This window comes from Medicago sativa, chromosome 2 (assembly GCF_051527215.1).
Source record: "Medicago sativa cultivar Bolivia chromosome 2, Bolivia_mono, whole genome shotgun sequence".
NCBI lineage: Eukaryota > Viridiplantae > Streptophyta > Magnoliopsida > Fabales > Fabaceae > Medicago > Medicago sativa.
In genome coordinates, this window is record NC_140750.1 from 32,542,705 (window position 1) to 32,569,854 (window position 27,150).

The following is a 27,150-nucleotide window of genomic DNA, read 5'->3' on the forward strand; positions in this document are numbered from 1 at the left end:
ATCACCATTAGCTGACATTGAGCCCCAACCCAACATTCAAACTCAACATACTTCACCACAACAACCACCTCAATCTAACCCACAACCAGAGCATACTGAACTACAAGAAGAACAAACTTTACCCAAACCCACTCCCATGGATATTGAAAATCATCAAGTCAATCTCCAAATCTCAACCTCAACATCACACATTGCTTCTGACCGACCATCATCCTCAACTCCATCTGAACAACTCATCATTCCAGAATCCATTCCTGTTCAAGACCTTTCCCCTAGTGCTTCTGACCAATCCTCAGACCTAGAAATTCTTGAACAACCACCCTTCAACATACTGGAATCTAAATACATTGACGTTGAGTTACTCAAGATCCTCTCAGAAATGCAAGATCTTGTTCAGCAAAGATGGGCAATTGATTTATCATCAGCTTATGAGGAACAATGGGCATCCTTGCAGAAGAAAGCCATTGATCTGATAGCATCTGTTCGTAGGAAATGTATCAGAATCAAAGCTGCTACTGTAAGGAAGTTTTTGAAAGATATGGAGTTAGCCAAGAGAAGTTCAAGGCTGCTTCTGTCAAACAAGCCATTCTACTCAGAAGCTGACTACATGACAAGAGAAGCTAGAATGTTCAAGCTTCTAAGGCAGCAGATGGCACTGCAACAGCAAGAAGCTAAAGCAAGGGAATTGTCTCTTCTCCAGAGGCAACAGGTTCTTGAAGAACTGTTGAAGAAGCAAGCAGAAGAAATGGAGAAGATGATGAAACAACAGCAAACCAAACCTTAGTTGCACACCTTAGTGTTTATTTTTGTTTGTTGTTTGTTTTAATTCTTTCAGTGCCTGCTTCTGAATACCTCTTGTCTTTACGTTTCTTACTGCTTCTGAATGCTTAATGGTTCTGATTGACAATGCCTGGTTATTTTTGTTTACTTTCATTGCTCTGATTTAATGATTTATTTTTTTTTGCTTGATTATATTATTGATAAGACTATAGGTTCTGATCATAGTTATACTCTCTTCTTGTTTGAGTTTTTCTCAAATCTTTTTGTCCTTTATGTTTATTTTTTTTTGCTAATGACAAAAGGGGGAGTATATGTGATAGTATTTAAAGACTCTGAGCCCTATTAATGATATTTGAAGATTATTTTGAAAAACTTCTATCATTTTTACCTTAAAGGTATAAACTATGAACGAAAGAAGGAGTATCAAATTTCAAATAAAATTAATTGAACCATTCTTCTTATCTATAAGTTAATTCTTTCAATTTTTTAAAAGCTCTGATATTTTTATTGCACGCTAAATGAATTTAATTAACCTGGATAGAACTTAAGGGGAGCTTACAAACCTCACCTTAAAGACTATCAGACTCAGGGGGAGTTTGAGCTTACAAACCTCAGATTCTGAGCTTACAAACCTCAGAACCCCAAAGTCAACTTGTTAATTAGATTAACATCAATTGATCAATTTTAAATACTATTGTTTGTCATCATCAAAAAGGGGGAGATTGTTGGAACAAAATGTGTTTAACAATGAACCTTAAAGAGTTTTGATGATAACAAGGTATTAAAAAATTGTAAATTGGACTAGCTAATATTTGTTCAAGTGTACAGGACCATAGTTAAAAATGTACATCATATAAAGGTTCTGAAGAACAAAAAGAGAACTATGGACTAAAGAAAAGGAAGCTTGAAAGCATCTGAAATGAAGTGCATCTGAAGTTATAAGTGCTCCTGAAGAATGATGACGTCAGCAGAAGATAAAGGTCATCAGAAGTTGAAAGTCAACATAAGCAGATAGCCTTCAGAATCGGATAGTCATCAGAAGCAGATAGTTCAGAAGCAACTTGATCAGAAGTTGAAGCTCATCAGAAGCTGATTATCACCAGAAGCTGAAGATCAACTGAATTTGAGAAATTCAAGGATTCAAGAGCTGTGTCATGGATCAAAACTCATCAAAGGACAACAAAAGATCAGTGGAATTTTGCAACGGTCATTTCAAAGGTGTTTGAAGACATGTGCTTGCAATTTTGGACGAAAGCGTTGACATTGTACTTTGTACGAACTGTACAACCACCTTCTCCACTACTCTGTTTTGTGTCCATGCTACAAGACAAGAAAACAGCTCCAGAATACGGCTTCGCCTGCATAGATGTTCCTTTGGATAAGGAATGTTTTCAAATTGGTTTTTCATAGGACATCAACCAAATCATGCAAAAGATCATTGGTGAAAGATCAAGGTTCATCAACGACTCTTTGATGTGCTGGCAATTTCACAACGTCTCTTTCACACCTCTATATAAAGGAGTGAAGACTTAGAGTTTTGGTAATGCAAGAACGCTGAACGAAAGGCTCACAACATTTTTACAAGTGCCAAACCTCTGCTGAAATTGTTTTGCATTCACTTAGAATTTCTGTGTCTCAAAGTTTCATCTTAGAAATTCTTAAGTTATTGAGTCTGTATCTGATTTGTATTGTGAGCACCTCTGATTGTATATCAAGTGTTCAACCTTAAACAATTTTCTGTGTAATTTTGTTTGGTTAGAAGTCTCTTGCAGTTGTGCTTGAGTAGGGAAGTCTCTTGATTGTGTTCTTGAGCATAGGAAGACTCTTGCAAAGTGTGCTTGAGCAAAGGAAGTCTCTTGCAGATGTGCTTGAGCAATTGCAATCAGATATTACTCTTAGTGAAATCTCCTTGGAAGTGCAAGGGGGACTGGACTACTTCAGGATTGTGGAAGGAACCAGTATAAATGCTTTGTGTCGTTCTTCTTCTCTCTCTGTTTTATTCTGCTGCGTTCAGATTCTGATTATCACTTCAGAAGTTGTTTCACTTAGCTTCTGATCAGTGTGTTCAGTTTTAGGAGAAACGAAGAATTTTTCAAAACACAATTCAACCCCCCTTCTTGTGTTTTTCTCACCTTCAGTTATTTTGTGTGGAAATATATATGTTATCTGGTGTAGAAATATATTTGTTATTCAGTGAAGAGGTATATTTGTTATTTGATGTTAAAATATTATATACATATATATTTTGATGAAATATGCTATTATGTGTTATTTGGTGTATTAATATTATTAAGTGGGAGAGATATATATTTAATTTAGAAATAAATAAGATCATGAGGAAAAAAGTAATTTTGAGGTGTAAGAGAAATTAGATGAGGGGCTATAAATAAGAGAAGTTAGGTTTAGAAAGACATAGAACGTACGATCAGTTTTTGGAGAAAACAAGGTTTAGAGAGAAGAGAAGAGATAAGAAGAGAAGAGAAGAGAATAGAATAGAAGAGAAGACAACGAGAAGAGAGAAGAGGCTGCATCGATAATTCTAAGATAAGGGTGAGACTAGCATTCAATCTTATTATGTGTATGATTCTAACGATTAGATTTAACGAGTTGTTGGAAGAGATTTTGAGAGATCGAGAATTAAGGTTTAAGTGAAGAATTGAGAATTAATGGTTGTTGTTGTTTGATTTTGATGATTAGAGAAATTAGGTTTCACTCAAAATTGATGAAATATAATGTTGTTGTTGATGAATTCATGGCTGCTTGTTGCTGTTATTGTTATGATATGTTTTTGTTAATGATTGATGCAATGGGTAATCATAATGTTTTATCTTGGTTTTTCGGGTGTCAAACATTGATTAAGTTTGAACCTTTTTAACCTTTGATATCTCATTTTTTCTTGGGAAGGGAAAAAATAAGCAAAACCCTTGAGAATCGAGGTCCGGGAGTTATTTTCGCTACGGAAAGGTGTTAGGCACCCATAACGACTATAGTATCCTATAGGAACCGTCTTTACTTTCTACGCGCGTGCTTTATTTTTAAATGCTATTTGAAAAATGATATTTACACCTAAGAGTTTACTAAGTGAAGAATTTGGGGGAGAAGAAGATGTTTGAATTTTTGTTTTATTGGACTTGGAGAAGTTTTAACTTCTTGCCTACATACCCTTTTAAGGGATCAAACTCCATGTAGTTCTCTTCCACAAAAATGTTTTTGTTTTTGTTGGTTGATTTTAATTTTGAAAATGGAATTTTGAAGAATGAGAGAGAGAGAGGCCTCAAGGGCATAAGATTGCGAAAATATGAGGTTGAATTAGTCATTTTGCAAAAGAAAGTCTAAGTATCATTAGAATTCATTAAAGTTTTTGTTTAAGAAAATAAAGGGAAAATACAATGGGATTTTGATCCCAAGGTTTATTTGGAAAATGATTTGAGTGATGTTCATATTTTTTTGAAAAGAGAATTTTTGTCTAAGTTTCAAGGCTCCTAAACATACATCTAAACATACATTCCCTAAACATACATCTAAAGTATCCATGTGATGTGTGTGCATGTGTCGGTGCTTGTGTCGGTGTACATCATTAGAGTCCATTGTCCTTTACATCATTGGCCTAAATACATGCTATGGTCTTGCAAGAATTTAAAAGCATAAAGAAAATTACAAAATCCCTAGGCTTTACATTCTAACTTTTGCATGAATTTTAAAGTGTAAGAAAATAAAGACTAAGAATATAAGATGGAGGATGAGATGCTTATGGATGAATGAAACATAATGAAATTGTTAGTAGCATAAGGTGTAATATGGTAAAGGTAAAGCAAGTGAAACACTATAACAAGAGCATAGAAATTAACACAAGATAATGCAAAATATAGCTAAAACTCAACCTCAAAAATACAAGAATCACATGGCCTATAATTCTCATAATTCAACACATTTTTCAAAGGCACAAACTCAGGTTGTAGAATGAGAATCAAAGCAACATGATAAGCTTTGCATTTTGAAGTGAATTTAGACATATTTACATTATTTATCCACTAACAAAACTTGCAAAGCAAGCAATTAATCATTATTCACACATGCAGCAAAACACACTCAAAACAATAGGTAAAAAACTTCACAAAGTCACATAGCATGGATCACAAATATTTTCAAGAATTAGAATGGAAATCAAGCAATTTTTCATAGGTTTTTTAATACAAGACTCAAGAAATAAGCAAGAAAATACGTCAATATTTTTTTATCAAGTTTTTCAGTAAACAAATAGCACAAAAACATCACAAAAATCATCAAGAACATGTGTAAATTTTTATGGAATTTTTATCAAAGTTTTTGAACATATAGGGGTGCAAACAGCAAGAAACAGTGATGAAAATAGAAAAAAAAAATCAAAGAACAACGCAAGAAATCCAAACCAAAGCCCAGGCCCAAGGGGAAGTGGATCCTGGATCTACAGGGAAGCAACAAAGGCCGTTGGATTGATCCAATTGGATCAAACCCTAGATCTAAAGGCCAGGATGCAAGGCCAAGTGAACCAAGGCTGAACCAGACCGGTCCAGCTGCTTATATAAGGGTTTGTGGACCGGTTCACTTCATTTCACTCTTTCCTTTCTCTCTCTACGTCTCAATCTTCTCTCCCTTCTCTCTAAAAACTCTGTCGTCTTCTCCGGCGGACTTGACCACCGCCGGTGAAGATTTCGGTGACGGAACCCTAATCTTCTCCGATCTACATGGATCTAAACCCTAAACTACTCTATTTTTCATGCTGATTTCAAATATGAACTTAGATTTGAGGAATAAACGGTGAAACTCTGTAGATCTACATTTGATGTTTCAGTTTCTTTCTTTTTCAATCTTTTTCGAAAGAACAAGTTCTGGAATTTGTTAACCTACTTCGTTTCACCATTTATTTACGTTTACGAACCTTCGATGATGATTTAAAATGAAAACGAGAAGGATTCGTGAGTTTACCTGAATTTGAACGGAGATTCAAGTGAGAAGACGAAGAAAACCTTGCGAACCTTCTCTGAGCTTCTGGTAAGTGCTTCGTTGTTGTTCTTCTTCTTCTCTGGTTCACTTCGAATTCAACTTCTCTTCTTCTTTCCCTCAACACTTTCCTTGTGATCGTGTTGAATTCGTCATGATTGTTGACGAATTCATGCTTGAATTGCAAGGATGAAAGTTCGATGATGATGATTACGCATGTAATCACTGAGAACTTTCGCTAAATTCAAAAAGATTTGTTGAATTGAAAATGTTTTGGCTTCGATCTTTGGAAATTTGTATTGATTTTGTGTATTTGATGATGAATTTGTTGATTTGTGTTGGTTTTGGTGAATCTGGAAACGGTTAGGGTTTGTTAGATGATGAAGTTCTTCATGAGCTTCATCATGTTCTTGATGAAAAAGTGGGTTTTGATTCTGTTAGAGGAGAGGGAATGGGTGAAACGTGTTTGTGTGAGTTGGCAGAAAGTGATTGATCCTCTTTTTGTTGCAATGATTAGGTGGCCTTATATAGGCTGCCATGTGTACCACTAAACCAATTGCAATCTGACACCTGTACTTGGACTGAGACTGGCTCGGCCTTGGCTTAAAATAGACCTGAGGACCTTCCTGCAATTTTGAAGACTTTGGGACTAATCTGCAATTTTGCAAAAAAGGACTATTCTGCAATTGACTAGAACTTGAGGACCAAACTGTAAATAAAAAAAAGACTAAAAACAAAAGTTGGACTTAAAGGACTAAAATGTAAAATTGAAAAAGTCTTTGAAAGAAAAAAAATAAAATGGAAGAAAAGGACCTAAGTGCAATTTTTAAAACTTGAAGGACTGAAATGCAATTAATAATAAAATTGAAATAAAATTGGTAAATTGGAAAAAACGTAAAGTGAAACCAATAAAAGACACAAAAAGGACTAAAACGAACCAATTACACAAATGAGGTACTTCAAAGTAACCTCTCTCTGTCAAAATTTTGTGTGAAATGACCAAAATGCCCCTAGGGACTAAACTGACTCAAAATGACTCAGATGCAATTTTAAAATGGTTTTTTAACATGGAATTAAAGCAAGAGTTTATACAAGCAAATTAAAAGACTCAGAGACAATTTTATTTAGAGATTAAACAGAGTTTTAACACTGGAAATGACTAAAATGCCCTTAAGGACTAAACTGACTCAAAATGACTCAAATGTGATTTTTTTTAAAAGGGATTTTGACATGAATTAAATCAAGAACTTCATTAAACCAATTGAAATGACTCAAAGACAATTTTCAGGGAATAAAATGAAGTTGGACACATGAAATGACTAAAATACCCCTTTGTTATGAATTTTTGCAAATAATATTGAAATGAAGTGCAGAGAAACATGCAATTGATCAGAGACAACTTCAAAATGACTTGATATGCAAGAAAAACATTTGGATGGTTTCAAATGTAAGAAGACATAGACAAATTCACAGTTTTGAAAAGATTTTTGAAGCTAAATTGGGAGATAAGGCAGAGTAAAATATTAGTGTAAAACAATAGCAAATTGGCAATCTTTCAAGAGTAATAGACATATATCAAAGATGGAAAAATATTCTGAGCAAGTATTTTTAGGTCCAAAATTAGGGTATAACACATAATCATAGAACTTGAAGTGAAATTTTGTTGTTCTTGAAGGTTTTCATGAAAAATGGGTCAAATGGTGATTTTTGTTGAAAGGGTGTTTTAGTTCAAGTTTTATATGGATTTGGGTGTCTTTTCATGTTTAGAAACATTTAAACAAACTTTAGGACCAAATTTGGGCTTAAGGGTCTAAGTTAACACTAAAGATAGAACATGCTCCTTAAAATAACTACTCATACATTTACTCAAAGATTGCAACCGGGTGCTTTTCTCATTGGAGAATTTTTCACAATAAAACGAGATGTGGGTATAGCAAGAACACTAAAAACACAAGAAATTACTTTCATGTACAAGAAACAACCTTTTAAAGAGAAGACAACAAAAATTTTATGTCATGATTTACATTAAAAACAAGCTACTTAATCATGCCTTTCGCTATAAAAACAAAACAAAAGAATAAAGTTCAAGGGAGTTTGGAAACACTACGACTCTAGACACTTTATTAGCCCCCCCCCCCCCCCCCCCCCAACACTTAGGGGAAGCATTGTCCTCAATGATTCAAAGAAAAACAAATTAAAAGAAGAGAAGAAGAAGTAGAAGAAGAAGAAGAAAGAGTAGAAGGAGAAGAAGAAGAAGAAGAAGAAGAAGAGATAAGGGAAGAGAGGAAAAGGAAAACTCATAATTTATTGAGGTCCATAAGGAGGACCTTGGAGATGAAGGTGTTGCATCATCCGGCGGAGCATCTCATTGTTTTCTTGTGTTAAGCGGTTGCCCCTTTGAACATCGTTCCTTAGTCCGGAGATTTCAACACCTTGACTTTGTTGCTCGGTGCTCATTCTTTCAACTTCATTATGAATCCATGCCCATCTTTGATCTTCATTAAGCTCACCGACTTCATGGCCATGGTGTTCCTCTTGGTGCAAGTTAGCACCTTCTCCCTCATCTTGGTGCATGTAAGCACCTTCTCCTTCATCAACCTCTTGCTCTTCAAGAACCTGCACATCATCATCATACAACAAATTCTCTTCCACCTCGGTGGTAGTTCGAGATGGGTTAGGAAGTAAAAACATTATTGGCACATTTAACTTAAGTTGGTAATGGAGTGGTGGACGATGTTTAATGAAATTCATAGCAATGAAGGTTTCCTGGTTAAGCTTATTATTTCCCTCAATTGGTTTGATCCCTTCATCCTCTCTCACACCAAAACACCTAGCTATGTATGTAATGATGCCACCCACCACTATGTCTCCTTTACCGGCCGGTCTAGTACCTACAAAGTCTAGGTAATCAATCAAGTAGAAACAAGTGTTGACGGGGTGGTTGTAGAGCGTTGCCCATAACATGAACAACTCATCGGTTCTAGTGTTTCCTAGCTCGGTTCTACCCCAAATAGTGCAAGCCATTACCCTCTAAAGGTACCTAAGTACGGGGTTGTGAATGTTGCTAGCTTTGTTTGCCCTAGGGACGTATGCGTCAAGGCCAGTGATACGTTTCCAAAAGGCAGCTGGTTCATAAGAAACCGATTTTAGGCTAGGGTCCCAATGATCATGGATATATCCCTCATTTGCAAAACCTAAGGCATCGCAAAAGTGCTGAAGAGACATATTATAATCAATGTTCAATAGTCGGAAGGTGATTCTATGGTTAGGGTTTTCAAAATTCAACTTATCTTTGGTAAAAACAATTGAGCTCAAAAATTCATAAGTGAAGTTCTCATAACCCTGCATAGGTTCTAACATATCAGTCCAACCTAGCCTTCCTATCAGCCTATAAACATCATCTCTAAGCCCTAGTACACGCAAATCATAAGAATCAGGATATCTAGAAGGATGTAAGGGTTTATAAATAAGAATTTTATACCTGTCCCTTTGTGAGTTGTCCTTAAACTTGATACCATGATTCTTGACTTGTGCTTGCTTCTTTGAGGGAGGACCGGAAGAGCTTGCTGGTTCCTTACCACTTCTTCTTGAAGCCATTGATCTTGGGTGTGGATTGGTTTGAAGTTTTAGGGTTTGGGAAGATTTTTGGTGGAAAGGATTGGTTTAGGGTTGAGGTTTATGTTTTAGTAAGGTTTATGAGTTTGGTTATGGAGATTGGTTGAGAATTTGTGGTTTTTGGGTTAGGTTTTGAATGATTAGGGTTTTGGTGAATTATGGGTTTGGGTGGATGAAAGTTGTTTTTGATTGGTGGTTTGTGTTTGGAATGAAATTTGTGATTGATTTGTGGAAGAATTGGATTGATTTGGTGGAGTTTTGATGGAGGTGTGAAGGTTTGAAGATGGATGGTTATGGAGGTTTTAGAGAGAAGTTTGAAGGTAGAGAGAGGTTTGTGTTGGAGAATGAATGAAGAAGAAGAGAAAAATTGGGTTTATAGCACTATAGAGATCGGGCACGGCCGTGCCAACCTTGGCATGGGCCGTGCCAACATTCTGACTTCATGGCCCATTTTTGCTTTAAAAACCTGGCACGGCCGTGTCAACCTTAGCACGGGCCGTGCCACCTCTCTGGTCCAGGGTGCTTCAAAAATTTTCATTTTCTTGAATCGTACTCGGACAATTACCTACAAAACAACCTAGAACAAAGAAAAACAAACAAAACGAAATCAATTAAATGCGTGGGTTGCCTCCCACGAAGCGCTCTTTTAATGTCATTAGCTTGACGGTTAGAAAAGGTCCTTAAAATGGATCAAAGAGATCATGTTGTGTAGATGACGCTTGTCGCGTCATTTTTCGGAGATCAAGGCTATTTGATTAGATTTTGACTCACTTGATTATTTCACGACTTTGAAAAAAATTTATTTAAATTGGGGGGTTCGGGGGTTAGTTACATAATGGGAAGGTGTTAGCACCCTTTATGTCCGTAGTACTCTACGGGAACCTCTTGGTTTTTATTTAAATAATGTGCTACAACTTGCTTGTTTTTGAAAATAGAGTTTGAAATGATGAAAGAAAAAGGAGACCTAATTATCTACATTTTATTGATTTGGAAGGACGAGTGTCCTCTGCCTACATACCCATGAGGGATCAAAACCTCGTAGTTCTGGGTTAAAAAACTGACGTTTGATTGGTTGTGTGTTTTTTATTAGTTTGAAAAAGGGTTTAAAAATGAAGAGGCCAAATGGCAAAAAATGAATTTGTTTGTATTTTTTGTGTTAAAGAAAAATGACTCGAAATATGATTAAATTGATTGAAGTTTGATTAAGGAAAGAAAATAAAAAAGACGTCACTTGATTTAGGATCAAGGTTTATTTTAAAAAATATTTTTTGTGATCTTTGTACTATTTGCATGTTTTTGTTGTTTTTGAATAATTGGAAAGAAATTGAACTAACGGAGCATAAAGAAATAAAAGCGTAGGGACCTTATGGTGGCGTTGGACCACCACGAAACCCTTTAACCTATTCTAGAAGCATAAAAAGAAAGGCATACACACACGCACACACCCATGCTCCTAATCTATTACAAAAAACCTATTAATACATTCTATGGTCTGCAAGAAAATAAAATAAATTACATTAAGCCTATATTTACATTCTAAAGTCTCACAAAAAATAAATAAATTAATATGCAAAACGATGAAACTAAACCAAAATGCATGAACGATTTACATCAAGGCCTAATATACAAGCTACGTCCATATGATAAAATAAAAAATGAAGTATGCACGATAATAAACCTAAGCTAAAGATGCATGAATGATTTTTACATTAACCTAATACGCATTCTAATTATTGAAAAATAAAAGTAAGTGACATAAAAAATAAATATGCGATGAACCAAATGAATGATGAATATGCATCCTAATCTAATAAGTATAGAAATAATAACATGCTAAAGAAATGATAAAAAAATGCAAGAGAATTTGAAATGCCTGAAGCAAAATAAAAAGTGATGCAAAGTGGGGTGCAGGCAGTATGTGTGTGTGTGAGAGAAGCAAGCATAAGGTGAAATGGGCCTCAGGATGCATGCTGGGTCGGTTTACATGGGTCATGGGTAATTGGAGCGGGTCATGGGTTACAGTCTTGGATTGGGCCGTCTGATTGATCAGACGGCCTGAATTTGATTAGGAGGGAGGCTCCAGTTGCCACAGGATTTAGATCACAAGGATGATGCAGCGAGGGAGCACGGTAGCAGCATGTGTTTGCACGCATGGGATTAGGCAGACTATATAGATAGCTTTTCACCCTCATTTTCTTCATTTTCCCCATTACGTTTCTCTCTCCTATTTTCTTTCTCTCAATTCCGCTCCCATCTCTCTCTGTTCTTTCCTTCACTCTAATTCATTTTTCTTTTCACGTTTCTTCTCCTAAATCCCTTCTTCTTCTTCTTCTTCTTCTTCTTCTTCTTCTTCTTCTTCTTCTTCTTCTTCTTCTTCTTCTTCTTCTTCTTCTTCTTCTTCTTCTTCTTCTTCTTCTTCTTCCTCCTCCTCCTCCTCCTCCTCCTCCTCCTCGTCTCCTCCTCCTCCTCCTCCTCCTCCTCCTCCTCCTCCTCCTCCTCCTCCTCCTCCTTCTTCTTCTTCTTCTTCTTGTCATTTGAATTGGATTCGAGTTTTATGTTGGTGAATTGGCTTTCGATGTGTTATGCGTAGGGTTTGAATTTGGTTTGAATGCGTTTGTGTTAGGTGAGCAGTTGCAGGTTCGGCTACCAGGAATTGTTTGTGAAAAGAATCATTTTGATGTTCTGATGTAGGGTTTAAAAAGGTTGTGTCGATTTTGATTGGGGTTTAAATAAAGGCTTGTGACGATTTGAATTTAAAAGAAAAATTGGTTACTGGTTTGTGATGATTGCAGGTTGTTTTTGGGTCGATGGCGATTGAGGTTTGGTTATGCGTGAATTTGTGTTTTTGTGGGGTTTTCTCTGTGTGTTTTTTTTTTGGACTCCCTTTTCCTATGTATTTTGCAGGTATTTATAGTATCATGACCGGCTTTAGGGTTTGTTAAGGAGAAGCAACAAATCTGGATTGGATTGGGAATACGCGTATGAACTGTTCCTGTATTTGTGTTGTAGATTGGGATGAACTGAACTGGATTGGAATGACACAGAGACGCGAGATTGACGTGTTTTTGAACTTGGACCTTTTTTAAACAATTTTATGAATAACGTAAAGGATAAAAGATAAAGATGCATGTTTTTTGGATTTTTGACTTATATTAAAAAAGAAGTAATTAATTAATTCAAATAAAAATAAAAATGAATGACTAATTTAAGATAAAAATAGACTAATAACAATTAATTGATTTAAAATTAAAATAAAAGATGGAAATTAGAAAATAAAAAATAATGAGCGAAGAGGGCCCGATTCGGAACAAATTATGAGGTATTTTAAAATACCTCTCTGTCGAATTTTTCACCGAAATGTCTGGGACTGATCAGGGTCACGTGACGCGTGTCAGTGGGACCTTAGGTCAAAAAATCACAACAACATTTTGGCCTTCGGGGAACGCCAAAAAACTGTAGTAAAATGCAAAAAAACCGTTGTGTTTGGATACCAGAACGGTTTAACATCTGTGGCAAACCAAGGCGTTGTGCTTGCCTTTTGCTACGGTTTTCGCCAAAAACGGCCACGGTTGATGTATAACCGCAGTCTTATCTCAGCTTTGCAGAACGGTTTATAAAGTTCTATAAGGCTACGCTTTTTATTCGTCGCCATTTAAAATCCGTCGTGAAATAAAAAATTTGAGAACGTTTTCTTACCGGCAATTGCAACGGTTCTGGTACGTGGAGGAATAGAAATCCGTTCTTATAAAATTATTTTCGTAAGCTACCACAACGGCTTCTCACCGTTTCGATAAAAAAAGGATTTTTTTTAAACAAAATTGCAGACCAATTATTTTGGTCAAAATAAAAAATGCTCGGTGATTCACACTTTTTTTAAATCTTGTAATAATCATCAACCAACTTAAACAATAATATTCATACAATATTTTGTATGTAATATCTCAAAATAAACAACTATATAGCTTCTCTCCGATGCCAATTTAGGTGGGCTACTTTAGCTTCGTCAAATCAAATATTTGTTAAATATATATCAAAATATATTGTTTTGGTAATCTTTAATGAATAGATTAAGATTATCTTTGATCACAATTAACATCTTTAAATATATATATATATATATATATATATATATATATATATATATATATCTCTTAATCTTGTGCTTCCAAATCTTCAAATTCTTCATCGATATCATCATTATTCATCTGCAAAATAAAAGTAAAGTGTTCAATATATATATATATATACACACACAAACTTCTTATAATTAAAAACTTTCAAAATGATAAATGCATCAAATTACACAACCAACAAATACAACCATCAACATTTGCCACCACAACACCGCACTAACTCTATTTCTTTGTCCATCATTATTTTTCTTCAAATTGTGTTTCAATAATGTATCAGTACTTTATTTGTAATGTTGTTCAACACTAACAAAAAATTACACAACCAATACATCAAGTCTTAAAAAACATAACATAATTTTCATATAATACATTTAAAACATATTGTATGAAAGAAACAAGAATGTAGATCATAAATTATAGTTCAATCTTACCTCATTATCATCTGGAGCAAATGTTGACGTAGAAGAATGCAAAACATTGTTAGCATCAGCTGCAGGAGTTGTTATCAAATCTGCCAAAGCCTCTGTATCCAACCCAGTGGTGTTTTGACTCAATATGGCCTTGAGAAGAATCTGAATTTTTCCTTCCATTGCTTCTGTTTCCTTACGCTGTTTCTCCTCCATCTCTTGTATATGATCCTTTAATTGTTTTACCTCATCATTATGTTCTCTTCTAAGTCTTGCAATTTCTTCATTTCTCTTTAAGAGAGTCGGGGTTGTAGTTCTTCCGTGGCAACGAAGTCTTCCAGGTTTTTCTTTGCCGCATACACTTTGAAAGGCTTCTTCAGAAGGCTTCCCATATTTCTCAATTAAGTCTTGAAGCTTTGTCTAACATACATAAAACAATAGCAGTAAATAAATATATTAACACTTCACTAACCAAACATAACATGGTGAAAACTACCGGAATCAAAAGTCAATACAAATACTCAAAAACACAATTCTTATCATATCCTACAAACATTAAACAACTACCAAAACCAACACCAAAACAAGATATATGACTAACAAAACCAGAGTGCCACAATGCATAGTGAGTCTACCAAAATCAAAGTGCCAACCGTACAAACTATGAAGCAAATCAAACTCAACTCACCAATAACAAACAACAAAACATCCAACACATTCTAAAATTAAATCCAGCCATGCCGAGACACCAACAAATTAAAAGGTATTGGATAAGAACTCACAATTGCAATATTGGTTTCTTGATCCAGCTCTTTTCCTTTCTTACTTTGACGTGTAGCAATGAACATTTCCGCTTGACTGGGAGGCTCTTTATCTTCATTACTTACACGCTACAAGATTATTAGAATATCAATGAGGAGGCGGAATTTAATATTCACTTGCAAAAATTTAAACAACAATACCATTTTTTCTCTTATAACAGCAAAGGCTTTATTGCCCGTTCGATGTCTCCATTTCAGTTGAGCAATATTTTGAGCATTTTGCAGACTGACTTCCTGTATGCATTAAAGTATAATTATTTTATTAAATTCTGAATGTGCGACAACGATAGTATATACGAACTAGTAATTGTATCTTACTTGACCGTTTTCATCTCTCCAATACACCAATAACTTCTTAAAGTCTTCTTCCGGTACCTCTTCTGGAAGATTTTTCAACCGCTCGCGCATGGTTTTGTACTTGGTAAAATGATTCTTTTTAATTAAGTGTTTGTATCGTCTCCAAGCATCATTTACAATAGCAAATACATTCTTCTTTCCTTTCTCTGGGATGATGTATTTTTCCTGCGAAAATAACAGACACATATTTAGAAAGATATATTCATTAAAGCATTCTAGCTCACACACGTTCAAATAAAAAGATAAATACATTGACATATTCCCAGACTGGATCTATTTCTTCATCCTCCCAAGACTTAACCAAAGCCTTCCAATTATTGAAGGTGAGAGGACATAAATCTGCACTTCTTGCTATTGTCCCCAAAAAACTACCAAGTTCAGCCACTCTCTTTTCATCTGGTCCAATCGGTTGTCCTTCTTCATTCAACGTGATCTCTTGTCTATTTTTGTAATCTCGTGCATGAATATTCTTACATAAAGTCTTTCCTCGTTTTCTTATTAATCCTGCACATAAAGCACATAATAGTAATTCATTTCATTATAGTAATTAAAAAATTAAACAACTATGCAAATATTCATATCCAATTTCTACTTTGCACGAGCATACCAACAATCAAAACTATTAAGACATTACCTTCAACTTCATTTTCATCGGCTCTTTCAATTTCGTCACTTTCATAGTTGATATTGTTCTCCATATCATCTTCCATTTCATTTTTTTCTATATCTTCATCACCTGCTTCCTCTATGCCATGTTGTTCCTTCCTCATTTCAATATACTCATCAAGTTCCAAAGCGGGACATTTTGGAATATATTTTTTGTTCTTACAGGATTGTCGATCTACCGTTGATCCTTGAACTTGGTTTCCCGTGGTTGATTTTCCTTGCCTCATAAGAGTATTGTCCTGCCTTAACTCTTTGGTTTGCTCATCAATTTTCTTTGAGGCATGTGATTCGGTTGAACATTGAACTTGATTTCCAAGGGTTGATTTTCCTTGCCTCTTAAGAGTATTGTCCTACCTTACCTCTTTGTTTTTCTCATCAAATTTCTTTGAGGCATATGATTCAGTTGAACCTTTAACTTGATTTCCAAAGGTTGATTTTCCTTGCCTTTTAAGAGTAGTGTCATGCCTTACCTCTTTGTGTTGCACATCAAAATTCTTCGAGGAATGTGATTTAGTTTGACCTTCAACTTGATGATCCACGGTAGACTTCAATTTCTTAAAGTTATTGTTCTCACAAAACCCTTTCCTCTGCTCAACAATTTTCTTAGATGCTTCTACTTCCAATTGCCTCTTAATACCTCTGTGAACAAACCCTTTGTCCGACTCAATAGGTTTCATTTGTTGGGCTGAAACTATATTATTCAATGACTGCTTCAGTTGGTTTTGCTTTTTGAGCTGTGTTTGAATCACATTTCTAATTGCCGATGGCTGCTTATGATGGTCTACCTTTTGAATGTTTCCACCAATAATGTTTACATGACTACTTTCTTTTGAAGATTTTGCATTTTCAACTTTGACTTGATGCATCTTCCGCAATAATTCATTGCTGGACTTAGCTTGTATATCAAACAGAAAGCCATTACCCGTCTTCAGTTTCCTGCAATTACCAATTAATACATAACGAAAGGATGTCAAATAATTGCATCACAAAAACTTTTTTCTTTACAGGGTATATTAAATATTAGTATCTATGATATATATCAAAATCATCTTTAGAAAACAGATAATAAAATTTTATTCATATGTTGGATCCATTTCTAATGTATTAATAACAACTGAAATATAAAACTAAATCACACTATATAGAACCTACACCATAACAAATACATATTAAAACTTGTCTACATTAATACAAGAAATTTGAGACAATTTATCATGCATTAGAGTCATCATCAGATTCTATTTCATCTGACACGGGTGGAGGTTTGTCAGTAATTGTTGGTGGAATGTCATTCCTAACCAATTCAACTTCACAAGTTTCAGTGCTTGAAGATAGATTTACTGCATGCTCTAGAGGATCTTCAATGTTTAAAAACTCCCTTTGAACAGACTTCACAACATAGTGTCTATTTGCATTTGAAGGATCTTCAACGTAGAAACATTGGTGGACTTGAGAAGCCAATACAAAAGGGTCATCCATGTAACATCTCTTGTTGAAATAAACACAAGTCAACCCAAACTTTTCCTCTTCAGCTTCAAACCAATCACATCTAAATAACACAAACTTCAACCTACCATAATAGTCTACCTCAACTATTTCTGTAATTAATCCATAGTAAATTACTGACTGTGTTATTGGATTTTCATCTTTGGTACTAGCAAAACTTTCAGTTATTGCCGCTAATGTCACACCGTTGTTTTGTGTTTTAAGTCTAGCATCACGTTGTTTCGTATGGAATCTATATCCGTTAATTACATAGCCATAAAAACATCGTGCAATTCTATTTGGTCCTCTGGATAGCTTCCTAAGGATGTCAGATACATCGGTTAACAAAGCACGCTTCTTAAACCATTCAACAAAATCCAAACCTTGACTCTTTGATTTGTTCCACCCCTTTCTTTTTTTGGGATTTTCATTTTCATGCTCACTGCAAATAAAATTGCAATGTTAAAGTAATTGCAAAACAATTATTTTATGAAACCAAAACCTACAAGTATGTTCACTTACCGTATAAATTTTTGGACATCGTCATGATTGAATAAGATGTAACGATGAGCTTGATTCCTTGACTTGCAATCCAAAGAAAATGCTTCACCTTTTTTCTTTCCTCCTATAGGATGACCAATTCTAGAAAAAGATATTGGACTTCCAAGTTCATCAGGATGACACTTATCGATGTTCCTTGGCATTCTACTAAACCTTGTTTCAACACCACTATGTAAATATCGCGAGCACAATGTCAAGCATTCATTAACCACATAACCCTCAGCAATAGAACCCTCAGGACGACTTTTATTCCGAACATAACCCTTTAATTTTCCTAGATATCTTTCAGTAGAGTACATCCACCGAAATTGAACAGGTCCTCCCATTCTTACCTCATTCACTAGATGTATCGCAAATGAACCATGCTGTCAAAAAAACTCAGAGGGAAAATTGTTTCTAACTGGCAAAGTGTTTCTGCAATCTCAGATTGCAAGATATCCAAATCTTCAACCTCAATCACCTTTTGACATAAACAACGAAAAAACGAACAAAGACGAATTAACGGGTGTGCAACCTGGTTCGACGTTGTACATCTCACAGCTACTTGAAGTAAGTAATGCATCATGAAATATGCATCATGAGTCTTATATCCGCTAAGTTTTCTTTCAGCAAGGAGAACACATCTTGAAATGTTTGAAGCACACCCATCTGGTATTTTTGCATTTTTCAATACAGAACAAAAAGTAGTTTTCTCATTTGCACTCATGGAAAAGCAAGCTTTTGCAAACACTAGCTTCTTGCCGTGATCTACCTCTTTTGGGTGAAGTTTCTTTCTTATACCCATCTCTTGTAAGTCTAAACGTGCTTTTGCATGATCTTTTCTCTTTCCCGTGATATCCAACAAAGTCCCAATTATACTATCAAATATGTTTTTCTCTATGTGCATCACATCAAGATTATGGCGTAAAGTATTGTGCTTCCAATATGGTAACTCAAAAAATATTGATTTTTTCTTCCATGGACCATCACTGCAATTCTTTTGCAACTTACCAAAAGCATTGTTGAAGTTCTTTAACTTATCCAAGATTTGTTCCCCATTTAACAATTCTGGTGGTGGCCTATGTTCTTTTTTCCCATTGAAACTCCTAGCATTTGATCTATATTTATGATCCATGGGCAAAAATACACGATGATCCATATAACATGTCTTATGGCTATTCTTCAAATATATCGATTTAGTTTTATAATTACAGCAAGGACATGCTAGGCTCCCTTTTGTACTCCACCCACTCAACATAGCATACCCGGGAAAGTCACTAATTGTCCACAAGAGAGCTGCCCTCATTTGGAAAGTTTTATTTATTGAAGCATCATATGTTTCTACTCCCAAATCCCATAACAATTTCAACTCTTCAATCAATGGTTGGAGGTACACATCAATGTCATTACCTGGTGACTTTCGTCCAGGAATTAATAAGGACAACATAAAATACTCAGCCTTCATGCACATCCAAGGTGGAAAGTTATATGGCATTAAAACCACTGGCCAAGTAGTATAATTAACATTCATGGTTCTAAAGGGATTAAATCCGTCGCTCGCCAATCCAAGTCTTATATTACGTGCCTCAACAGCAAATTCAGGATGACATTTATCAAATTCTTTCCATGCCTCTCCATCTGCAGGATGCCTCAACTTCCCATCATTTAAACGATCTCTGTCATGCCAACTTAATGAGCTAGCCGTCTTTGAACACATGAACAACCGTTGAAGTCTCGGAATCAAGGGAAAGTGTCTCAAAACTTTCGCCGAAACTTTATGAGATTTATGATTTTTTTCAACCTCATGATTTTCTTCATTTTCAATCCACCGTGGAGCACCACAAACATGGCAAGAAGTATCATTCTCATGATCTTTCCAATAGATCATGCAATCATTAGGGCAAGCATCAATCTTTTTATAATCCATCCCCAAGTCCTTTATCATGCTTTTAGTTTTATTGAACGTATCAGGGATGTTCAAAAAAGGCATAGCTTCTCTCAACAACTCTAAGAGTGCATTGAATGATGTATTGCTCCAACCATAAAGACACTTCAATAAATATAGCCGAATGATGAACGACAATTTAGAGAATGTTTCGCAACCCGGATACAACTCTTGTTTGGATTCTTCAATTACATTATAGAACTTTTTTGCATCTTCGTTGGGGCCTTCATTAACTCTGTGTTCTTCTTGTGCGACACCTCTGAATCTTTCCGACAACAGTCCATCAATATCGTCAACTTGATCATTTGCATCATTCATATGATTATCATTAATATCATTGGGTTTCCGTATCTTCTCACCATGACGAACCCAAACATCATATCCTTTTTGAAATCCAAATGCTATTAAATGATTTCGTACTGCATTCCTTGTAAACCATTTGCTGTTGTAACATGTAGCACAAGGGCACAAAATCTCTTTTCCACGGGGTTTTCCTTTGGTGTATGCGTAGTCTAGAAAATAATTAAGACCAATTTCATACTCTTCACTCTCTCTAGCGGATTTTGTCCATTCTTTGTCCATCAGGTTTTGAACAGACTACTGTATATGGAAACTAATTTCAGAGGGGCGTTAGTACATGTTTCAATATGTGAACCTACATAGGATTCGTAATATTAATCGGTTTCGGTTTCAGTTTCAGATTGGTGGTTAGGCACACACATTCAATGTCAGATACAGATTGTGTGGTTAGATTGACACATTTAGTTTCATATATGGTGGTTAGGCTAACATATTACAATCATATACTTTAATAAATTAATTATTTTGCAGTGTAATATTTACAATTTCAACTACATCAATGCATTTCTATGACTATTGAAAAGTAAAACATACCTTCTTGAAGAGTACTTTCTCTGAACCAACAACAAATGCCCTGATTAGAAGAGAAGGTGGAGTTGATGTATGGAATAAAAACTGCAAATTTTACTGCAGCAAACATGAAGTTGTTATAAGAATCAAGATAATGTAGAGAAAGACTATTGTAAATAAGAAAGGAGTACATCGACATTAGGAATGATGCATAAGACTAAAACAGATTCATGCCTATTAATCATTAAAAAGAATGATGAACTAGGACCTATACACCACTCTCTCATTCTTGATTTGTAACAAAGATATTGATGCATGAGTCTTAAACATTAATTCTACTTAAAATATAAAACCAAACAGATTAAAAAAATGGATAAGTAAACAAAATCACAAACAATATGGGCTTATTTACAGCTGAAGTACATATATGAACTTATTGAAACGATTTTTTTTAACAACGAATTTTATTATAATGAAAAAACCTGCACAAGTACAGATCTGCCTGAATAGGAAAAATACAAAGCAAACGGACACCGTACAAAGATGGATAACCCAAACCGAAAATGGCCCTACAAATAAAGAAACCATCCACTAAAATAAATCTAGCAGCCAATTCAAAGGCATGACAACAAATCACATAGCAGACCCCAAAAAAACATAACACCAGACTAAATCCAACCCAATACAGCCACAAAAAACTCCCGTGAAATTCAAGCATAACAACAACCTATAATTCCAAAACCAATACCTACATTAAAACGCAGAACAGCTACAACTTGCCAATAAACAAAAGACAGCACATAAGATACATCCACCGAAGAAAACAAAAAACTTTACCGAACAAAACAATCTTTGCAAGTTTATTTGGCTTTATTACGAAACTTCATATCTAAAATCATATAAAACCATTCGGAACCAAGTTCTTATGTAGTCTAACAATTATACAGAGAAAGAATGAATAAAAAGGATATCAATGAAGTAGCAGAATTTAATATTCATTTGCAACATTATATGCAAGTGACTTTGTGGCATGTTAATGCATCAAGAGTCCAAATTTGATTTTTTTTTTTTATTAAAAAACGAAATTTATTAAAATTGCAACTTCAATCACTAGACGTACAAGAGTGCGCACTAAGAAAATACAATAGCTGGATGTAGCATGCTGCACAAACAGCCCCTGCGACAAACATAAACTAAACCCAGAAAATCAAACACCACAAGCAGCAACGCTACAGGGCAGTAGGAAGCCCAAAGCAAAAATCGCCCAAAAAATAACAACAGCCCTTATACAGAATTAGAAACTGAGGCACCACAGAAAGAAAGTGCAGCCCTAATTCAAACTTGAATTGTAATCAATTATATATCCTATAAACTAGATTGTTTACAAAAAAAAAATAAAGGACACCAAATCCACCTAATCTTGATTATCAACTATCTAAGGTCAAATACAATATGTAAATAACATAGTATACATTTGAACGTATATTAAATACGATACTAATAGAAATTTGAACTAGTAGGCTACTAATATTAAATCATATATTACAAAAGGTTAGCATTAGCAAACTTGTATAATATCTCATCACCATTAATCACATACAAAAGTAAAAGGTTGTCCTAATGGATATAGATTCTCTTTAAAGCATTTAAACTAAAACTTGCAGAAATCTATAAGCATTTGAGTATGAGTAGCTACAGATTCCATTTTAAAAAATAGATAATTTTTCTTTATGATCTTCTTTATTATCCAATTTACAATCTTCTATCGGCCGCGACATATTACAATATTCTTAATTGTAGAAAATCTTACCCTTTTAACTAAATCTCATTTCTCAAATTCAATTAAAAAACAAAAATAATGTCTGATATACACTAAAAGAGTTGGAGGAACTTTGTTTCTATAGATGCACAAGAATTTATTTAGATGTTGGAGACAAGTAGCAGCAAACACACTATAGTGAAGTGCCCCCTATAGAAGTATGTACCCCTTACCATAGGCAAGAATTATCACCTACAAGAATTATTAGTTGTTCATAGTCTAAAAAAACGATAAGCATACAAAAAATCTTAACTCACTGTCCATTAAGAGCATTACGTAAATTAACTTCAAATTGGTACAGTAATAGTAATTGTACAATGACAAATCAACATTAAATATTCAATACACTCAAACAATTCACCTAGTAGATGAAGAAAGTAGCAAAGCAACAAAGAAAACCAAGGGCTATGTCAAGGTTATTTAAGTTGGTAGACAAAAACGGAGAACCAAATGCCACCAAATTCAATTTTAAATGAATAAATAATAACAAGGCAACATGACTATTCAGGAATAGAAACTAGAATGGTTTAGAAACTAAATGAACATCTTTTACTGGTTATGATTTTTAACGTACATACCCATTTGATTTCCACACAAAAAAATCATTCCTTTAAGCCTATTATTGTAAACCCATTTGTAGTAAAAAAATATATATCATCAATAAGTTCAAGATCCTAAATTTCTATTCAGTTAACTAATAATGAAACAAACCCATATGGAATATTATCTTTTTTAATCAACGAGGTTATATTAATGCATAGCTCGTACAAGACACACAAACTAGCAAAATGCAAGACATACAAATAGAGGTGCCACATATAGACGGAACACCTCAAAAAACAAGATCAACACCCTATAGAACACAAGCAAGTTCAACAGCCACACCCCCATTTTGATGAGGCTAACCCAAAAACAGAACCAGCCCCACAAACCAAAACAAACAGCCCGTATCAGCAGAAAAACAACAACTGCTAACTTCCCCAAAACAGACCTCAAAAGTATCCAAAACATTGGTTATCGCCGAACTAAAGCACCTCCAACCTTAATCCCAAACAATCTTAAAAGAATTACTAAGATCCCAACAACTTTCATAGAATTATCATGGATAGTTTCTTAATCTACTCAAAAATTGTTTCCAAATAACACTTTAATTTCTTTCACCATATGGAATATGATGAAATAAATTAGATTATATGAACTAAATATAATTAAGGTAGCCATTATTTTGGATTTAGCAAGTAAACCATTAACATTAGAATAAAATGAGAATGATGAAAAAGAACTCACGAATTTGTTATGCCTCCAAAAAATTTCTCAACTTTAAAGCTAGAATCGCCTAAATTTGAACAGGTCTTGAACATATATTTGCACAAATTACTGCATTCAATCACAAGGATAAACAAAAATAAGTATTTGAACAGGTCTTGAACATATATTTGCACAAATTAATGCATTCAATTACTGCAGCAACAATTGACACCTTCATGCATTTACATTTGTTAACATGTCACATATCTTCTTATATAGAACAACTTCACGTATGTATGTGTATTTGCTAGCAATGTGGGACTAAAATACCATATTGAATATACTATCTACTTTCACACCTCACTTTACACTTCAGAAATAATATGGGTACAACTTACCTGCTGTTTTTATGATGGAATTGTATGGGTACAATCCTTAATTTTTTGTTTGAAATTAAGAATAAAAACCCCCATCATCTTGTAATCCCATACACCCATCGAAACAGACAGGCATACTTGGGATATCCTCATCCAATGTCACTCTAGACAAGGTAAAATGTCTTCAGTTATCTCTCTATTCCATAAAATCATCGACACTGGTCATTATCCTCCTACTACTCAAACTTTGAATCATCTTTTAGATGGTTTTTGTCACAGACGTCAGATTGACAAAGCAATGATGTTTTACAATGACATCATACTTAAAAACAGTTTTATGTTGAACCATGATAGTTATCTTATTCTAATCAATGGATTATGTGAGATAGGAGAAACTCAATTAGTCATCAACATGTTGAGACAGGCACTACTGATCAACAAGGAACCGAAAGATGACTGTGATGATAATGATACTCTCAAGTGCTGTTATAACTCCATCATATTCAGACTCTACAAAGAATGACAATATTATACTATGATTTATATTCTGAAATGATTCACGTTAACAACATTGAGCCTAATTATACCACATATCGAAATCTAACCTATGGTTATTGCATCCTGGGTCAATTCAAACAAGCAATGGAATTGCTTAGATATAGACTAAGTCATCACACTTTAGTTACCGAACAAGAGATGAAATCTGCTAAATGTTATAACTCTGTTATTTGTAGACTATACGAAAAGGGATCAAGAAGTTTTGTTATGAATAACATTGCACAAAAGGTGGAAAAGTTGCTACGTGCTAACATTTTTTATACAAAACAAACATTCAATTGCAAAAACAAAAATCAAGGATAGTTCACACAATCCATAGAGCCCAAATCTAATGAAATAACAAAAATCTTTACCTCTTCGATTGAGATTTAAGTGAGGTGAGGGTGATTGAACATGAGAGTTTGAGACTGAAAGTTGATTCAGGATTCTGAGAGAATGAAGGCTCGATTGAGATTTCAGTGAGTGAGTAAGAGGGTTCGATTAAGAGTTTCAATTGGTCTGAGAGATTTCAGTGGGTGAGTTAGAGGATTCGATTTACGATTCTGAGAGATTGAGGGTTCGATTGAGATTTCTGTGTGGTGAGGTTGAGGTTTTGATTTCTATCGACAATATTGAGGACTCGTGAGATTAACGTGAAGATTCAATTGTTTTATTTATTTATTTATTTATTTTCCTTTTTATTGTTTTTATTGATTAATAATGGAGTTTTTTTTTTTAACAAGAGGAAATTGTTTGTTTTATCCAGCAAATTAATCTTTCACCAAAAATAGTGTTACTTATTTGTTTTTTGTTTTTTGTTATATTAATAGTGCTAGTTATTTGTTTTTTAGAACGGTGTGTTTTTTGTTATATTAAGATTTGTTTGTTACGGTTTTTAAGAACGGTATTAAAGAAGATGCTATTCGTACTTTTATTAAAAATAAATTAAAAATTATACCAGAACAGTTAATACATGTTGACGAAAATAATAAATAAAAATCCGTTCTCGTTTCTTATACCACAACGCTTTTGAGTTGTTACAAATAAATTGAAAAAATATCATACCCTACTGAAACAGAATCAGAAAATCGTTGTCCATGGGACCCTATCAGAACAATTTTTTTACCTTCCAAAATTTAGGCGTTGTCGTAGGGCCAAAATGTTGTAGTGATTGGGGTATGACAGATGCCCCTATTTAAGTTCCTTCGTCCGAAGATTTGAAGATGGAATCTTCGATTCGATGGGTCGAAGGGACTTAAATATAAAAGTACACCAATTTTGACCTAAGTCGCTATGAATGCTTGTGATGTAATTATGAATGCATGATGACGAAGATTACTTGACTGAGACGAGAAACGACAATGAGATTCCCTAATTCGTTGAAGAAAAAGGGATCCTACTCTGCTAGGGGGAATGTAGTTTTACTGGGGAAAATGACCGTCCATTATCGTACCGATTGAGAGCGGTAGCTTTAATGAAGATGAAACTTTTTAGTGACAACTCTTGACCAGCTAACGCTGGGGATGACACTTTTGAAAATAAGATGTGATTCCAAACTGAAACATGACGAAAGGTAAACTCAAGCGGTCCGTTGTTTAGGACTGGAAGCTTGAAACAAGATAAAAAAAGACTCAAGCTATCCGTTGTTTAGGACTTGCAACTTGAAACAAGATAAAGGTGGGCTCAAGCTGTCCGTTGTTTAGGACTTGTCACTTGAAACAAGATAAAGGTAAACTCAAGCTGTCTGTTGTTTAGGACCTGCCACTTGAAACAAGATAAAGGTAAATTCAAGCTGTCCGTTGTTTAGGACCTGCCACTTGAAACAAGATAAAGGTAAATTCAAGCTGTCCGTTGTTTAGGACCATCCACTTGAAACCAGACAAAGTGTAGACTCGAGCTGTCCGTTGTTTAGGACTTGCCACTTGAAACAAGACAAAGGTAGACTCAAGCTGTCCGTTGTTTAGGACTTAGGACTTGCCACTTGAAACAAGACAAAGTGTAGACACAAGCTGTCCGTTGTTTAGGACTTGCCACTTGAAACAAGACAAAGGTAGACTCAAGCTGTCCGTTGTTTAGGACTTGCCACTTGAAACAAGACAAAGTGTAGACTCAAGCTGTCCGTTGTTTAGGACTTGCCACCTGAAACAAGACAAAGTGTAGACTCAAGTTGTCCGTTGTTTAGGACTTGCCACGTGAAACAAGAGAAAGGTAGACTCAAGCTGTCCGTTGTGTAGGACTTGCCACTTGAAACAAGATAAAGGTAGACTCAAGCTGTCCGTTATTTAGGACTTGCCACTTGAACCAAGATAAAGATAGACTCAAGCTGTCTGTTGTGTAGGAGTTGCCACTTGAACCAAGGTAAAGATAGACTCAAGCTGTCCGTTGTTTAGGACTTGCCACTTGAAACAAGATAAAGATAGACTCAAGCTGTCCGTTGTGTAGGACTTGCCACTTGAAAGAAGATAAAGGTAGACTCAAGCTGTCCGTTGTTTAGGACTTGCCACTTGAGACAAGATACAGGTAAACTCAAGCTGTCCGTTGTTTAGGACTTGCCACTTGAAACAATTGAG

General features: G+C 34.9%; 2 protein-coding genes and 1 pseudogene across 3 annotated transcripts; all 3 read right to left on the reverse strand.

Annotated features, from left to right (window-relative positions):
- Positions 1–13,374: 13,374 nt before the first annotated feature.
- Positions 13,375–25,230, reverse strand: LOC146946320 (uncharacterized). 2 transcript variants are annotated; one of them, XM_085744440.1, is made up of 10 exons: positions 24,955–25,230; positions 23,706–23,795; positions 20,624–20,716; positions 15,728–16,695; positions 15,344–15,597; positions 15,055–15,258; positions 14,878–14,970; positions 14,698–14,805; positions 13,940–14,335; positions 13,375–13,580 (listed from the first exon to the last, which is right to left on the reverse strand). In XM_085744440.1, the coding sequence occupies exons 4-10, from the start codon at positions 15,984–15,986 to the stop codon at positions 13,527–13,529; spliced, it is 1,368 nt and encodes a 455-aa protein (XP_085600566.1). In that variant the 5' UTR covers positions 15,987–16,695; positions 20,624–20,716; positions 23,706–23,795; positions 24,955–25,230; the 3' UTR covers positions 13,375–13,526. The 2 variants fall into 2 exon arrangements, with proteins under 2 accessions (XP_085600566.1, XP_085600567.1); XM_085744441.1 differs by lacking the exon at positions 23,706–23,795.
- On the reverse strand, positions 16,110–16,691 carry LOC146946321 (uncharacterized). Its single transcript, XM_085744442.1, has one exon. The coding sequence runs from the start codon at positions 16,623–16,625 to the stop codon at positions 16,110–16,112; it is 516 nt and encodes a 171-aa protein (XP_085600568.1). The 5' UTR covers positions 16,626–16,691.
- Positions 17,763–20,430, reverse strand: LOC146946322 (uncharacterized; annotated as a pseudogene).
- Positions 25,231–27,150: the final 1,920 nt, after the last annotated feature.